Raw genomic sequence first — 17,744 nt, 5'->3', positions numbered from 1 at the left:
ATACCTTATTTTATGTATAATAAATGTGCTATGGTATTATAATTAAAGAAATAAACTGTACTATATAATAAAGTGGTTTTATTTACCTTTGTGATGGTCGTTGATGGCTTGATGGAATGGAGTGGCCGGTTTTAAAAGCATTAAACACTTGAGGAATGTAGCCTTGTAGTTGCTTTCTCTGCGATAATTTTACCTTGTTCCTCATCAATTGTGTTCTGTTTAGCTGGGTTCATAGCTTTTTGCATCAAGTGGCTTGTGCGGGTTATTTGTGGAGCCGGATTGATGCGAATTTTAACCTTGCAGTCTACACTCTGCCTTTGAACTATCAAAGTTGAAACGAGTCCAAATTTCACTGTTTTCTATCCATTTTGTCACTCTCTCTCTGTCGTCTGCCTGTCTCTTTAATGTTTAAACTACCTCCCCTCACTTCTGCGTCCTTGACCAATCACGTGGCTTTAACCGACGATTGGGGGTGGGGAATAGAGGACCAAAACAAGCCGGCTGCCATTTTCTTGTTAAAACGGGCTTGTTCGCAAATGACACATCACTCATTGTGGCACTCCGTGTGTATCCCGAAAGATAGTTCGTATGCCAAGGTAAAATTTTCATAAATTTAACGTTCGTAGACCGAAATATTCATAAGCCAAGGGGTTCGTAAACAGAGGTATCACTGTACAAGTCAACTTACATCGCTAACTTGGGTGTTCATAGTACGAGCTAGCACAAAGTTCATAGCGTCCGGGAGGAGAGTGTTGGTATGGTGCATCGTCCTGTAGCCGGCCATGGTCTGCGCAGCCGAAGCCTGCTTGGCGTGGACCACGCTCAACATGTCCACCGGCGAGTGGTACTTGAGTTTGGATTTGTGGTAGTCTTTCTTGTAGTTCTTGTCGCTTTGCAACTTGGCTACCTCCATGTAGTGGACCAGCAGAGGGTCATCCTGGAGGCTACGGAAGCCCACGTGGTGGCCTCGACCTTTTTCAAAGTCTTTCTTGTATTGCACCTATGAAATGCGGCATGTGAGTTTTTATTGTAGGTATTGGATATTCGATGAAAAAAAAAAACATCTAACGACTCGACATCAATAAAATTGAATTGAATTTAAAGGGACTGAGACGGTTTTACTCACATTGCTGGCAATATGTCTGCCGTGCTTGGCGTGCTGAATGGGAATGGCATCGGATCTCAAGTCGTAGCCTTTGGCGATATCATCTAACCATTTTTGCTTGTACTGACTCTGCAGGGAGGATAAGACATACAGATTTGTGTCAATCTTGTCAAAGAGGAAAAAGGTTTCTTCAAGCCGTCATCTGATTCGGAGAAGATACTTTCTTGTTAATCATCCAGTTATGAATATGATTCAAATATTTAATTTAAAACAGATTCTTTACTTACAGACAGTGTATTGTAGGTGTTCAAATACCTGACATGTTTCATGACATGTTGTATGATTCAAGTAGTTCTGAACAGGAAAGCATAAATGTTTGCAATCGATAAAAGAAGTCCTTCCTGTATCATTTCGAGGCATCTGGACTTCAATGTAGCTCCCCGAAAATGCACAAGATGGCGCCCAAGCTACGTTGTAAATGGGCTGATTTGTCTGCTGGGAATTTGTGTCAACGAGTATCAAATCGTAGTCTTGGTGCAACACACAACCATTCACCATCGCATTATTTCTGTGTTTCCTTCTAATTTCGCCATCAACAACAATGTTTTCAGACCAAACAAAGTACCCAAAATGCATTGTGTGTCGCTTTGTCGGTCAGGGGCGTTCCCTCCGTGACGTCACATAGGGCATCGTCATCAACTCGAAAACAAGACTTCCTGAATATTCAGCGCAAGTCTTAAAACGTAAAATATAGCTACATGTCGTGGAATCATTGTAAAATACGCTCAGTAGAAGTCATTTGAAGTGATTTTACAAATTATGGACACAACTTGTCGGGGGGCGTCGGTTGTCCTTTAAGCAATAAAAAAAACTGAGGATCCATTTGGGAGCCGATCCAAAAGAACCGGCTCTCTGAAAGGAGTCGGAATTCCCATCACTAATTATTAATTTATGTATCTCGTCAAAGAATATGCCCAGAAATGTGTTCATCTCACCTCGCTGAGGGTATGAGCGTTAAATCTAGCCTGGATGAACTCAGGACTGTCGACCGGCAAGTTGTATGTATGCTTGAATTTCTCGCCGGATGATTTATAAGCAGCCTGCGGAGGTAAAAAAATAATACAAGTGTAAATAAAAATCACATGACACAATTTGAACACAAAAGACTTGTCAATCAAGTCCTTCTTACTAGATCCAGCTGTTTGGAATTTCTCAGTGCCAGGGACATGTTCATGGTGTCACATGTGCTGGTGAATTTGAACGTGCTGGGATGCTGACGGTAGTTGATCTCATCCAGGGCGGCTTTGGCAGCTTTAGCCTTCTCCACATCCAGAGAACCAATGGGAACCCAGCCGGATCCTTTGTAGTAGTTTGTGTAGTCGGCTTTGTAGATATTCTACACAAAAGTAGAGAAGCAATCGTTTTTCATACTGCCAAGATGTCAATCCAAAACAAGAGCGCATACTTCGCTCTGCATCTCCATCATGTCCTTGCAGTGGTGCAGTTGCAAGTTATCGGGAAGAATCATGTAGTCGTGAAGGTATGTCCTGTAGCCGATCATAGTCTGCACCCCAGAGGCGTGCTTGGCGTGGGCCATGCTCATCATGTCCACCGGCGTGTGGTACTTGAGCTTGGCCTTGTGGTAGTCCTTCTTGTAGTTCTTATCGCTTTGCATCTTGGCTACTTCCATGTAGTGGACCAGCAGGGGGTCGTCCTGCAGGCTCCGGAAGCCCACGTGGTGGCCCTTTGCCTTCTCGTGTGCTAATTTGTACTTGTACTGAAAAACAACAAGGGTGGGGGGCTTAGATGGGAACAAGTCGAGGAACTGGTGCTACCTCAGGACCGATTTGACCACTCACATTGCTGGCGATGTCTCTGGAGGTCTTGGCTGCCACGATGGGGATGGCATCCTCTTTCATGTGATGTCCTTTGAGCAGATCTCGGCGGTAAGTGTCGGTGTAGTAATTCTGAAAATGAAGACATTCTAAACAACGCTATAGAATTGTTTTTTCTTCACTTCATAGGACATTGTGCTGCTTCTGCCGGAGCCTAAAATCATCATTTCCGAATCAGCTGCTTACCAGCAAAGAAAATCAATAAAATTGTCAGAGATGTTCGATCGGAAAACGTGGACAAAGGCTCGAACCCAGAAAGATTGACTTTTACTGCCTGCAGGAGACGCAGCCATTCATGACAGACGCCTGAATTCTGCAGCCCTCTGCCAAGCTATTTATTGAGAGTATATACAAATTAAAGGACAACCGACGTCCCTTTTTTGTTTCTTAACTGACATCAAGAAAAACGTTTTATAGCATCTAAAATACCCAAAACACGCAGTATGATATTTTTAGTCAAATGCAAAACACCAATAAATATGACTTAAAGTGTCCAAAATCTGCAAAAAAATTGAGCTGCGAATTGGGCATTTTCAGAAAGTCCCGCCCCCAGTTCGTGACGTCACGCCAAGACGTCTTGCATTGCTGGAGAATCAAAACAATGGCTTCAGAATCGGAGAATATGCTTTCTTGTTACACATCCAGTTATGAATATGATTCAAATAGTTCTGAAGAGGAAAGCATACATGTTTGCAATTGATTAAAGAAGTCCTTACGTGTCATTTTGAGGCATCTGGACTGCGATGTAGCGTCCCAGAAAAGAGGCAGAAAATGGCGACCAAGCTCCCTGTGAGGAATTAATCAGCCCGTTTCCACAGGCTGATAAATTCCTTATATGGAGCTTGGTCGCCCTCTTCTGGCTCTTTTTGGTGCAACATGACGTTTTCAGACCAAACAAGCACAGCAAAATGCATTGACGTGATGGAAGGACTGCTACGATGTGTCCTTTTTTTTCAGTCAGGGCCGTTCCTTCAGTGACGTCACGTACGGACTCGTGACCAACTCAAAAACAAGACTTCCGGAATATTCAGCGCGAGTCTTAAAACGTTAAATATAGCGCTATATGCGGTGGAATCTTTGTAAAATACGCTCAGTAGAAGTCATTTAAAGCCATTTTACAAATTATGGACACAACTTGTCCGGAGACGTCGATTGTCCTTTAAGGCTTTTGGGTGCACCTTATACACCGGAATACGTCATCTAACCTGGCTGATGTTGGCAGCATTGTATTTGGCAAGCACAAGTTCAGGAGCATCAGCAGGAAGATGATAGGTATGCTTGAACTTCTCTCCGCTGGATTTGTAGTCTTTCTGCGGTCAAAAGCAGGAAACCTGGTCAAAAAGTGCTAAAAGGTCTTCAAAGAAAGAGTTTTGTGGAAAAAGGGGCCTCACCATGTTGAGAATCTGTGTGTTTGCCTTGACCAGCTCCATATTCATGGAGTCGGCTGGGCTGGTAAATTTGAGGGTGTCCGGGTGCTGTCTGTATTTCTTCTCATCCAAAGCCGCCCCTGCCGCCTTTACCTTCTCCACCTCCAGGGAGCCGATCGGAACCCAACCGATTCCCTTGATGCAGTTTTCGTAATCCTGTTTGTACTGGTACTACAAAACCAAAAGAAGGATTTAGGTCCAGGATTGAATATCTCCAAAAAGCATTGGTAGGATGATTATTTGGTTCGTGGATCTTCGGACCTTCAGTGAAGACCTAATTTACCTCTTAGTCATTGATAGCAATTGATTAATTTTGTTGCCAGGGTTAGGAACTTACATCACTGGTGTTGTAGTTCACGGTACGAGCCCAGTCCAGGTTCAAGGCATCTGGTAACAGGCGGTAGTTGTGTTGGGGCTGCTTGTAGCCAGTGTTGGTCTGCACGGCCGAGGCCTGCTTGGCGTGGACCACGCTCAACATGTCCACCGGCGAGTGGTACTTCAGCTTGACCTTGTGGTAGTCCTTCTTGTAGTTCTTGTCACTCTGGTGCTTGGCTACCTCCATGTAGTGGACCAGTAAGGGGTCATCCTGCAAGCTACGGAAGCCCACGTGATGGCCTCGAGCCTTCTCGTACGCTTTTTTGTACTGTACCTGGAGGTAGGATTGCGGCGTCGTGGTTAGCAAAGAGGGTGGAACTCAAAAAGATGGTTATTTGAGGACATCAAAAGGGCTTTTGATCCAATTAAGAGGACGAAATTGAGAATGGCAGCATGTTAGGTTCGCTAGTCAAAACTAGCCACAAAATCCACACTCGGAGCTTCAGACTTGAGACTTACATCTTCATTCTTTTAGTATTGAAACGATTGAGTTCGAACTGTGAACTTACATCACTGGCGGCGTGTCTGGCAGCTTTGGCGGCGACAATGGGAATGGCATCGGGCTGCAGGTCGTAACCTTTAGCGATGGTGTCCTGCCAGGCGTACTTGTAGTAATTCTGAAATGGCGCACCGCAGACACGATGAGTCCAAATCAAACGTTCCGCCAAGATTTGTGTCTTTTCCTTACTGATAGAGATTAGACAGAATAGAAGTTATCATATTTAAAAGTTTCATGTTATATGCTGAGTGAACATGTGTGACTCGAGTACACAATAGGCCCTCAGTAAAGGCGGAGATGGCCACAGTCAATTTGAGTGAAACAGACACAGCCCAGTGAAACTGTCATCTTCATCTAGTAGATCTGGCCTTGGACAGAATTTAGGACTTGGGAAACTCCTTCGTCACAGGAGGACTTGAAACGCCCTCACAGGAATAGCTCATGAGCCAGTTTACAAATTTATCAGTTCATGGAAAAGACAATGTTTTACAGCTGTTTGTGCTTAGAACTCAAGGGGCATGGTATTCTCATCAAGAAAACTGTGTTTTACTAATGTATCACTTAAATGTGCAGATACTCTCAATAAATAGCTTGGCAGAGGGCTGCAGAATTTGGGTGTCTGTCATAAATAGCTATGTCTCCTACCGGCAGTAAAAGACAGTCTTTCTGTGTTTGAGCCTTTGTCCACAGTGTCCGATCAAACATCTCTGACACTTACGTTGCTGATGTTGTAGGCGTTGCATTTGGCCTGAATGAACTCGGGAAGGTCAGCCGGCAGCGAGTACTTCTGGTGGATGTCCTCCAGACCTTGTTTGTAGAACAGCTATGAAAAAACAACAAAAAACAAAGGACGGGTGAGGAAAGAGTTGACTGAATGAGAGACATGAGAAGGTTTCTTCAGCCGTCATCTGTACTTCTTTGAAGGTGTCGGACGATTCACTTCTTATCCAAGAGGCTTCGTCAGCGAACTAAAATATTTTGCTGGTAGTTTTGGATCTATATATATATATCCCTACTGCCAAGACGTGGCGGTGCTAGACTCTGCTATTATTGGACCCTGCTCTCAGCTTGGGGGGAGCAGAGGACTACTCCCTGCGGCTACACTGATTACTTCTATTGTCCTGACTGATTACTTCCATTGTCCTGCCTGAGTATGGGGTCTACGACTGGCCTAATTGCCCCATTTGATCTGGTATCACCTCACCAGCATAACTAAGCCACTGTTGCCTAAGAAGTCGGTTGTCGGAACGATCCAAATTGAACATCACCCCACCATGGTGATTTAGTGAAGGGTTTTACTGTTTTATGAAAATAGCTTTTTTTTACTCCCCTTTCAAATCATATACAGTAAAGTCTCGTTATATCGATATTCAAGGGAGTCCGAAAAAATATCGATATAACCAGGACTATCGATATATCCGACGCTGTTTGCATGTAATTTTCTCCGTGCGTGCATAGAAATAGTATCGATATAACCGGGACTATCGATATATCCGATATCGATATAACGAGACTTTACTGTGTTTTCTTTCGCGAAGATTTTGAATGAGAGAGAGTTTATCGTAACTCACGTCGCTCCTCTGGAGCTGGTTCACTTTGGCCTGCATCATGACGGGATGGTCGTCGATGGACGTGAAGGGGATGGTGTCAGGGTGCTGTCTGTATTTTTTCTGTACAATAAAAACAAAAACTGGCTCGTGTAAAACTTGTCATGTGGCAGTGTTTTATTCTCTGGATAGTTACTGATCGTAGGACAAACCTCATTCAGAATGTCTGTGGCATACTTGGCCTTTTCCACGTCCAAAGACCCAAATGTCACCCATGGGGTTCCCTTGGTGTAGTTGTTGTAGTCGGACTTATACTCGTTCTGAAGCGTAGAGTCACACATAAGGGGAAAAGTATGAAACATTGAGGCTGTGTCAGCAATGTCAGAGGACATTGACCAAGACAGACTAAAAGATCCAGTAGATGTTTTGTCATCAAGCTTAGTTTGGATCTGACTATACGTTGGTTTGTCCTTTGTGAAATCATAACCGCTGTTCCAAATGAGGTTCCCGACTCACGTCGCTCTGGATGATGTTGGACTTCTTGGCCAGGTCCAGCAGCACGGCATCATGGGGCATGAAGAAGTTAGGGTTGATGCTGCGGTAACCGGCCATGGTGCTGACGGCCTGCGACTTCTTAGCCTGGGTGACGGACATCATGTCCAGAGGTGTGTGGTACTTGGTCTTGATCTTTTCGTAGTCCTTTTTGTATTCTCGCTGCGGGAGAAGAATTCAAGTTAAACAGGAGAGGTTCTGGTTTGACATCAGGGGTTCTCAAACACGGCGCCCAGGGGGTTTAAAAAGTTCGTTTACATCACTCTGGATTTTGGCCACGTGGACAGAGTGCAGGATTTTGGGATCGTCATGAATGCTGAGAGCGCCGACCATCTGACCCTTGTTCTTCTCGTACTCCTTCTTGTATTTCACCTACAAGAAACAGTAAGAAAAAAAATCCTGTAGTTCAATTGTCATACTTTGAAAATTCCCCAAGGGCGCGTTCGTTTGCGTACGTCGCTGGCGATGTTGGTGTGAGCCCGGGCGGCCAAAATGGGGATAGCGTCTTCCTTAATCTCAAATCTCTTGGCTTTGGTTCTCTCCCAGTCATATTTGTAGCAGCTCTGTAAAGAAGACGGCGGTATTCAGAGTATGGTTCTGTCACACGTACATTCATGGTCTGTTGAGGTGGTAGCTTACGTCGCTCAGGTTGAAGGCGTTCACTCTGGATTGGACGAAGAAGGGGTCGTCCGGAGGCAGGCTGTTCTTGTGCTTGGTCTCTTCGTACTGTGACTTGTAGTTGAGCTGTGGGAAGGGCCAAACTCTGATTAAGTTCCAAATTTTGAGAGCAATATGGTTTTTGGAAGAGTTCCCTTTCACAGAGGTATAAAAAAGTAAAAGAGCCTCGAGCATGATCCCTCTCTAAGGGGCTTTAAAGGACAACCGACACCTCCGGACAAGTTGTGTCCATAATTTGTAAAATTGCTTCAAATGACTTCTACTGAGCGAATTTTATAAAGATTCCACCGCATGTAGCGATATTTTATGTTTAAAGACCAGCGCTGAATATTCAGGAAGTCTTGTTTTCGAATTGATGACGATGCCTGACGTGACATCACTGAAGGAACGCCCCTGACTGAGAAAACGACACACAATGCATTTTGGGTACATTGTTTGGTCTGAAAGCTTCGTGTTGATGGCGAAATTCGAAGGAAAAAACATAACGCAATGGTGAATGGTTGTGTGTTGCACCAAGACTACTATTTGATACTAGTTGACACAAATTCCCAGCAGACAAATCAGCCCATTTCTAATGGATCTTGGGCGCCATCTTGTGCATTTTCTGTGACGCTACATTGGAGTCCTGACGGCTGGAATTGATACAGGAGGACTTCTTTAATTGAGTGCAAACATTTATGCTTTCCTCTTCGGAACTATTTGAATCATATTCATAACTGGATGAGCAACAAGAAAGCATCTTCTCCGAATCTGAAGCCATTGTTTTGATTCTAGAGCAAGGCAAGACGTCCTGGCGTAACGTCACGAACAAGGGCGTTGTTGTGGCACCTTCTGAAACTCGGCATCTCCGGGGTAATTTTGAAGTCGTTTTGGGACACTTTAACTCATTTTTATTGGTGCATTTGACTAAAAATGTCAGCCTGTGCGTTTTGGGTATTTTAGATGCTATAAAATGTTTTTCTGATGTCAGTTAGGAAACAAAAAAAAATGGTGTCGGTTGTCTTTAAAGACTAAAAAAGGAAGCAATGCCTTTGGTTTCCCTAAATCAGGGGTGTCAAAGTAATTTTTTGCCGCGGGCCACATTGTAGTTATGGTTTCCTCTCGAGGGCCGTTATGAATTTGGGGAACCCATTAGAATGTTTAAATCCCTTCAAATATTACATATAGAGCACACAGCAAATTAATGAATAACTCGTTTTCAAATCTGAAGTCAAGAATAATGACTTTTATTGTGGTTGACATCCAAAAATATGAAATTTTGGCTCAGATTTTAGCAATCATCATGGAATTTAACAAGTTTGATTTGCTTTCGCGGGCCGAAAAAAATGATGTGGCGGGCCGGATTTGGCCCGCGGGCCTTGACTTTGACACCTGTGCCCTAAATTCATGTGTTTGAATGAACAGCGTTAAAAAAATCATCGTTTATTCATTTTAGAGTTTGACAAATAATAAGAGATCTTATTATTTGTCTTCAAATCTTTAAATGGCCTTCATACTCCACCCCTACATACCTTACCGACGCCTCAGGTCTGCTGACTAGACATGATTCGCCAAAAACTGAACGAGCCCCCTCCCCCCTCTGTGCCAATCTTTAAAACCCGTCACATAACTCACTTACTCTTTGGCATTCAACTCCGCATGATTCCGACTTGATCTTGGTTTCACTCCTTGGTGCTTTCTACTATCTTTGTGACTGCTTTATTTCCTGTATATAATAGCTGTCCACGTTAAGCGCTTTGTGCCAGCTTCAGCTGTTGTTAAAGCGCTATATCAATCGATATGTATTGTATTGTATTGTATATTATTGTATCATTCAATCATGATCCCCTTGTATATTTTGGATGCTCTCACTCCGGTCACTTATTTTTACTCCCGCAAGAGGGCAGGACTATGACGGTGGACTTTGATTGGCCCGTCTCACTGCCTCTATTCCAAGTTTGCTATATTTACTTCATAAGCCAGACGGCTCTCGGGTTTCCTACTTCTGCGACTTGGCTAGTAGAAAGGGAAAGTGTACAGAATCTAGACTTGGGCTGTTTGGGCAATTCGCTATTCGAACACATTTTAAACATATTTTCTACTTCCTTAGACATCGCTTTTATTATCTCGGACTTCCTGTCATGATGTCACATTCTGTCTGTCTTTACATCATTTTATTATCTCGGACTTCCTGTCATGATGTCACATTCTGTCTGTCTTTACATCATTTTATTATCTCGGACTTCCTGTCATGATGTCACATTCTGTCCGTCTTTACATCGTTTTATTATCTCGGACTTCCTGTCATGATGTCACATTCTGTCTGTCTTTACATCATTTTATTATCTCGGACTTCATGTCATGACATCACATCCTGTCCGTCTTTACAAAAAGCGCTCCCAACCGGCCCCTCCCTCTCTTCTCTCGGGGTAGGCAGTTATATTTTGTGCCGTTCCAAAGATTAAAGAATCTTTTTGTTTTTACTTTTGATTCCTGCTTCATTAATAATGACGCTAACATGGGGTGTGTCATACGTACGTCACTCAGCTGTTTGGCGTTGATGGCCGCCTGGACTAAAACCGGCGAGTCGGTCACTTGTGTGAATTTCACTTTGTCCGGATGCTGCCGGTAAACATTCTGCGAAAACATAGAAAAATTAGCGTTAAGAAATCTGCCATGTAATAACAATACAATAAGACATATAATAATAGAATAACAATATAATAAGACTATAATAACAATATAATAAGACATTTCATTTATAAGCACCTTTCAAAACTCTCAAGGTCTCTTTACAGTCACAGGATAAAGTTTTTCTGTGGGTGAGCAGCAGCAGCCACATGCGCCAGCGTTCACTCAACCCCAAAGTAACTCAAATAGATAGAAAGCCAGCTAGCTAGCTAATGGATAGGAAATAAATAGCTAATAGATAGCCAGATAGACAACAGCTAGCAAACTAGACAGCTTACAGCCAGTCAGCTAGACAGCTAATAGCTAGCCAGCTAGCTAATGGATAGAATGTCAACACAAGTCTCCATTTTCCTTTCTAATGACAAACACCAAAATACAAATAGCAGAATAGTATAATGTGTAGCATTTTCTCCATTTTTATTAGCTCAAAAATATTCCAGGATTTGAGCCAGCGTACACTCAACCCCAAAGTAACTCAAATAGATAGAAAGCTAGCTACCAAGCTCATGGATAGGAAATAAATAGCTAATAGATAGCCAGATAGATAAGAGCTAGCTAGCTAGACAGCTTACAGCCAGTCAGCTAATAACTAGCTAATGGATAGAATGTCAACACAAGTCAGATTTCTCCATTTTTCTTTAAGATTACAAACACCAAACTAGAAATAGCAGAATAGTATAATGTGTAGCATTTCCTCCATTTTTATCAGCTCAAAAATATTCCAGAATTTTATCAGAGTTTATCCCAATAAATAGTATGACCCAGGAAATGATTCCATTTCAATTGTTTCCGATTGGGATTTCTTTAAAGGACAGCCGACATCACTTTTTTGTTTCCTAACTGACATCAGAAAAACGTTTTATAGCATCTACAATACCCGAAAGCCTGTTTCCACAGGCTGATTAATTCCTTACACGGAGCTTTGTCGCCCTCTTCTGCCTCTTTTTGGTGCTACACAAAGTTTTCAGACCAAACAAGTACAGCAAAATGCATTGACGTGATGGAAGGACTGCTACAATGTGTCCTTTTTTTCGGTCAGGGGCGTTCCTTCAGTGACGTCACGTACAGACTCGTCAGCGACTCAAAAACAAGACTTCCGGAATATTCAGCGCGAGTCTTAAAATATAGCTATATGCGGTGGAATGTCAAATACGCTCAGTAGAAGTCATTTGAAGACATTTTACAAATTATGGACACAACTTGTCCGGAGATGTCGGTTGTCCTTTAACAGAATTAACTAAATCCCGAAGTCCAATTTTTTTTTTGCTTACATCCTTGCAATCATCCAGCTTCTTGATGGCTTCGTACTCGGCCGTGATGGTTTGAGGGAAGAAACACTGCGTTTTCATGTCTTCGTAGTCGGCTTTGTACAGTTTCTGTGAAAACACGAGGATGCAACAATGAGAAGTTGAGATTTTTGCAAAGGAGTCAGCGAATAGATTGTGAAAGGGAATAAACGGCAATAAATGGAACCTCTTTCTTTAGCTCCTCCACTTGTTGGCAGTGGAGCATGTAAACGTCCTCGTAGCTGCCCAGGTAGTGACCCTTAATTTCGTTGTCGTACTTTTCTTTGTAGCACTTCTGCAGAAGGATAAAGGTGGTGATTTATTCAAGAGCAGTTATGGATCCTTGAAGGAATTTGTGAAACTGCAAGAGTGAGTGCTACGATGTGAAAGTTGCTATTATTGTTTGTTATTGTGAGAATATCATAAATTGAATATTACATCATTACAAATATGATTTCACGACAAAGGAAAAAGTTAGATTTTCAGAGAAATCAATTTTGATACTGGGAGTATGTCTGTGTGATTATCATAATATCATAATATGAGAAAAGAATTAGAGTATGAGAGTTTTTTTCCTTACAAGAACAACAAACATTTAACCCAGTTTTTTTTTCATAAATTGCAATGTTGTAATTTTAATGCAGTTTTAAATGTTTTGTTATTTTGAAAAATGTTGCCATTTAAAATCTCACAAATTCGAAAGAAATTAATTCTAATAATTAATTCAAATATGTTCAAATGGAGTGTATAATTAACAATAATATAATTTTACAAACATAAGCTCTCTTTTTGCTATTTAGCTGGCTATTTATCTAGCAAGCTAGCTCTCTATTTGCTATCTAGCTGGCTAGCTCTCTATTTGCCATCTAGCTGGCTAGCTCTCTATTTGCTATCTAGCTTGCTAGCTCTCTATTTGCCATCAAGCTGGCTAGCTCTCTATTTGCTATCTAGCTGGCTAGCTCTCTATTTGCTATCGAGCTGGCTAGCCGTCTATTTGCTATCTAGCTGGCTAGCTCTCTATTTGCTATCTAGCTGGCTAGCTCTCTATTTGCCATCTAGCTGGCTAGCTCTCTATTTGCTATCTAGCTGGCTAGCTCTCTATTTGCTATCTAGCTGGCTAGCTCTCTATTTGCTATCTAGCTGGCTCGCTCTCTATTTGCTATCAAGCTTGCTAGCTCTCTATTTGCTATCTAGTTGGCTCGCTCTCTATTTCCTATCTAGCTTGCTAGCTCTCTATTTGCTATCTAGCTTGCTAGCTCTCTATTTGCTATCTAGCTTGCTATCCATCCATCCATCCATCTGTCTGTCTAGCTATTAGCTATCTATTAGCTAGCGAGCTACCTTTCTATCTATTTGAGTTACTATCGTGTTGAGTGAACGCTGGCCCGTGTGACTGCCGCTGCTCACCCACAGAAAAACTGTGACTGTAAAGTGACCTTAAGAGTTTTGAAAGGTGCTGATAAATAAAATGTATTATTATTATGATTATGATTGGTATTATGATCATTATGATTATTATGATGATGCTGATGATGATTATGATGATTATTATTATTATCTAATGACAATATAGTTATATTGAATGTTTTAAAATAGCACTCTGTATACAAACATAATTTTAATTCCCAAATAATTGCCATTTAATGAGAATGGAATTGTGATACTGTAATAATAATAATAATAATAATAATAATTTCTTACATCCGTAAACTGTTTGAGAACTGAGTCCATTTGGAACTTGGGCGTTTCGCAATAGTTGATGCTGAATCCTCGGGACTTCTCGTAGTTGTCCTTGTACACTTTCTGCAAGACCACCCCAAAAAAAAAAAAAAAAAAGAAACAAAACAAAAAATAAAACTCAATTATTTTGCTTCTTAAAAGGAGGATTCACCCTCTAAGTGTAACACGTACGTCACTGAGGATGGTCCCGGCGTATCGGAGCTGCCTGAGTCGCGGGTTCTCGGTGGCTGGCAGCGTGTTATAGTCCGACTGGGCCTTGGTCTCCTCGTAATCCTTTTTGTACCGGACCTGGAGCAAAACACGATGATGTCATTGTTTGACGAAAAAGTTTCATTTGGATCGCATAGACGATTGCGAAAATCGATGGGTGGTGGTGACTCACGTCGCTGGCAGAGGCGCCCGCTTTTTTATGGGTGTCGTAGACGGGCGTGTCGGTTTGCATGAAGTAGATTTGGTCTTTGGTGTCCTTGTGCTTTTGTGTGTATTTCCTCTGTAAGGGAAAGAAGTGAAGATTGGTGCTAGCGTATGTCTGCATCTTGTACTTGCTGTGTATTCATCCATCCAAAAATGATGGAAATTACAGAAAGAATGACAATTTAGAATTTGAAAAAAAAGCATTTTTATCAAGAAAATAACATTTAAGAAATGCTTTTGAATAAAATTTAAAGGACAACCGACAAATTTGGAAAGAGGAAGGAAGGTCAAAAAGGCATCTGTGTATCTTACATTGCTGAGGTTGTCCATGGCTGCCCTGGCCATGGCCACGTCAAAATATGGCGTCTCGCACCATTGACCCTTCACGTCTTGGTTATACGCCTCCCTGTACTTCAGCTAAAGTCAAACAAAGAACACATCCTAACATCAGTATCATATATTGTGAGGATATATATATATATATATATATATAGCTACATAACTATATAGCTATATACAGTGATACCTTGGCTTACGAACTTAATTAGTTCCCAGACACAGTGTGTAGGGCGAAAAGTGTGTATCCCAAGAATTAATTTCCCATAGGAAACCATGAAAATGAGAATAATCCGTTCCCAGGTCCCCATAAAACATAATTTTCTACTTTCTAATTTTCTAAGCCTTAAAACTACACACAATATACCTTATTTTACATATAATAAATGTGCTATGGTATTATAATGAAATAAATAAACTGTACTACAGTAAAGTCTCGTTATATCGATATTCAAGGGAGTCCGAAAAAATATCGATATAACCGGGACTATCAATATATCCGACCCTGTTTGCATGTAATTTTCTCCGTGCGTGCATAGAAATAGTATCGATATAACCGGGACTATCGATATATCCGATATCGATATAACGAGACTTTACTGTATATAGTAAAGTCGTTTTATTGACCTTTGTCAGAATCAGAATCATCTTTATTGCCAAGTATGTAGAACACACAAGGAATTTGTTTCCGGTTGTGATGGTCGTTGATGGCTTGATAGAATGAAGTGGCCAGTTTCATCAGCATTAAACACTTGATGAGGAACGTAACCTTCTTTCACCATCTTGAGGAATGATCCCTTGTAGGTGTTTTCTCTGCCATAATTTTACCTAGTTCCTCATCAATTGTGTTCTGTTTAGCTGGGTTGATAGCTTTTTGCATCAAGTGTACAGATGGCTTGTGCGGGTTGTTTATGGAGCCTGATTGATGGGATATTTTAACCTTGCAGTCTACACTCTGCCTTTGAACTATCAAAGTAAAAACTCTCACTGCCGTCTGCCTGTCGCTTTAATGTTTAAACCACCTCCCCTCACTGCTGCGTTCTTCACCAATCACGTGGCTTTAATCGAAGACTGGGGGCGGGGAATAAAGGACAAAAAGAGTCGGCTGCCATTTTGTTGTTAGAAGAACATGCTCGTTCGCGAACGACATCACTCATTGAGGCAACTCCGTGTACGAAAAAAGTTCATATGCCAAGGTAAAGTTTTAATAAATTTAACGTTTGTAAACCGAAAAGTTCGTAAGCCAAGGGGTTCGTAAACCGAGGTATCACTGTAGCTAGATAGCTAGATCGATAGAAAGTTGTGGTTACATCGCTGCGCTGATCCGCGGCTATCTTGGCCAGCTCCACCTCAGGAGGGTCAGCCAAGCTGGTGAACTTGGTCAGGCGCTTCTCGTGCCCTTTCTTGTACTGGACCTGAAATTAGCGCCCTCAGAACATCAGCGAAAAACAAATCTCAGTGGAAGCAAAATATTTGGTGGCGATGGACTTACGTCGCTGAGCGCCTCCTGAGCCTTGGCCACACGACGCAGTTCCAAACTGTCTGTGTACGGACAGAACATGGTCTTTTCTTCGTCCCAGTCCTCCGTGTACAGTTTCTACAACGCCACAATCCAAACGCACATCATGAAAATACACATTAATGATTGAAATACAATGTTATCAAAATATAAAAATATATATATATAAGTCTGACTTTGCTGTAGTTGGCAGCATTCTTAACAGCCAACACCAGTTCTGGGGCATCTGGAGGCAGAAGGTACTTGTCCTTGATCTCATCCCACTTCTGCCGGTAGAGAACCTGCACAGGTGAGAATGTGGGTTAATGGCAGTTTCTGTGATGCTCCCTTTCTTTGAATTGCGCTCAACGGACCCACCTTGCTGATGAGGTCCGACACCTGCTTGACATGGGCGATCTCTTGTGCTTCGCCGTCATACAAGCTGCCCGTTTTGGACTTGTTGCCTTCCATGCGGTATTTGATCTGTGGAGGAAGTCAATCGTCCACCATAAATTCATAGGACTGTTGGAATGGGCTCACCAAATTGTGTTGTTTAGCATTCAATTTTTCTGCAACGTCGTAAGCAACTGCAGCAACGACTGAAACACCCACAACAATAATAACAGCAAATGACAGAAATAATAGCAACAACGAAAGCAATGAAGAGGACAGCGGCCATTTTTCAACGTACCTCACTGAGCTGCTCCTGAGCCTTGCGGATGCGAACCATCTCGGGTGTATCCGTGGTGACAAATGGAGGATTCCCCCTGGACTTATCGTAGGCCTGCCGATATTTGTTCTGCGTGACGGATCAAAATACAAGCGATGAGAGGACGCAAAGGAATTGTGAAGAAGAAGAAGAAGAACAAGAAGAAGAACAAGAACAACAACAACAACAACAAGAAGAACAATAACAAGAAGAACAAGAACAAGGAGGAGAAGAAGAAGAAGAAGAAGAAGAAGAACAACAACAACAAGAACAAGGAGAAGAAGAAGAATAACAAAGAGAACAAGAACAAAGAGAACAAGAACAAGGAGAACAAGAACAAGGAGAAGAAGAAGAAGAAGAAGAAGAAGAAGAAGAAGAAGAAGAAGAAGAAGAAGAAGGACAAGAACAAGAAGAACTAGAACAAGAAGAACAAGAACAAGAAGAAAAACAAGAAGAAGAAGAAGAAGAAGAAGAACAAGAACAAGAACAAGAAGAACAAGAACAAGGAGGAGAGGAAGAAGAAGAAGAAGAAGAAGAACAAGAAGAAGAAGAACAAGAACAAGGAGAACAAGAACAAGAAGAAGAAGAAGAAGAAGAAGAAGAAGAAGAAGAAGAAGAAGAAGAACAAGAAGAAGAAGAACAGAAACAAGAAGAAGAACAATAACAACAAAAAGAAGAAAAACAAGAACAAGAAGAACAAGAACAAGAAGAAAAAGAAGAACAAGAAAAAGAAGAACAAGAACAAGCAGACCAAGAATAAGGAGAAGAAGAACAAGAACAAGAAGAACAACAAGAAGAAGAACAACAACAAGAAGAACAAGAACAAGGAAGAGAAGAAGAAGAAGAAGAAGAAGAAGAAGAAGAAGAAGAACAAGGAGAACAAGAATAACAAAGAGAACAAGAACAAAGAGAACAAGAACAAGGAGAACAAGAACAAGGAGAAGAAGAACAAGGAGAAGAAGAAGTAGGACAAGAACAAGAAGAACAAGAAGAAGAAGAAGAAGAACAAGAAC

General features: G+C 41.8%; 1 protein-coding gene across 15 annotated transcripts in view; it reads right to left on the bottom strand.

Annotated features, from left to right (window-relative positions):
• Positions 1–17,744, bottom strand: part of neb (nebulin) — a 113,249-nt gene that overhangs the window by 91,180 nt on the left and 4,325 nt on the right. For all 15 annotated transcript variants that reach the window (XM_089003423.1, XM_089003409.1, XM_089003411.1 and 12 more), the window contains exons 6-34: positions 16,714–16,821; positions 16,401–16,505; positions 16,220–16,324; positions 16,017–16,121; positions 15,835–15,939; positions 14,501–14,605; positions 14,157–14,264; positions 13,946–14,062; positions 13,736–13,837; positions 12,222–12,329; positions 12,020–12,124; positions 10,596–10,694; positions 8,040–8,144; positions 7,856–7,963; positions 7,659–7,772; positions 7,365–7,562; positions 7,061–7,168; positions 6,873–6,971; positions 6,020–6,124; positions 5,312–5,419; positions 4,765–5,076; positions 4,392–4,598; positions 4,206–4,310; positions 2,965–3,072; positions 2,571–2,882; positions 2,295–2,501; positions 2,101–2,205; positions 1,127–1,234; positions 689–1,000 (exon numbers count right to left, since the gene is read on the bottom strand). In XM_089003423.1, coding sequence (XP_088859549.1) covers positions 689–1,000; positions 1,127–1,234; positions 2,101–2,205; positions 2,295–2,501; positions 2,571–2,882; positions 2,965–3,072; positions 4,206–4,310; positions 4,392–4,598; positions 4,765–5,076; positions 5,312–5,419; positions 6,020–6,124; positions 6,873–6,971; positions 7,061–7,168; positions 7,365–7,562; positions 7,659–7,772; positions 7,856–7,963; positions 8,040–8,144; positions 10,596–10,694; positions 12,020–12,124; positions 12,222–12,329; positions 13,736–13,837; positions 13,946–14,062; positions 14,157–14,264; positions 14,501–14,605; positions 15,835–15,939; positions 16,017–16,121; positions 16,220–16,324; positions 16,401–16,505; positions 16,714–16,821 — 3,993 coding nt within the window. The remainder of the gene's footprint in view (positions 1–688; positions 1,001–1,126; positions 1,235–2,100; positions 2,206–2,294; positions 2,502–2,570; positions 2,883–2,964; positions 3,073–4,205; positions 4,311–4,391; positions 4,599–4,764; positions 5,077–5,311; positions 5,420–6,019; positions 6,125–6,872; positions 6,972–7,060; positions 7,169–7,364; positions 7,563–7,658; positions 7,773–7,855; positions 7,964–8,039; positions 8,145–10,595; positions 10,695–12,019; positions 12,125–12,221; positions 12,330–13,735; positions 13,838–13,945; positions 14,063–14,156; positions 14,265–14,500; positions 14,606–15,834; positions 15,940–16,016; positions 16,122–16,219; positions 16,325–16,400; positions 16,506–16,713; positions 16,822–17,744) is intronic.

This window comes from Hippocampus bargibanti, linkage group LG08 (genome assembly GCF_051943395.1).
Source record: "Hippocampus bargibanti isolate YZ-2025 linkage group LG08, ASM5194339v1, whole genome shotgun sequence".
NCBI lineage: Eukaryota > Metazoa > Chordata > Actinopteri > Syngnathiformes > Syngnathidae > Hippocampus > Hippocampus bargibanti.
This window is presented reverse-complemented; position numbering and strand designations above follow the sequence as displayed.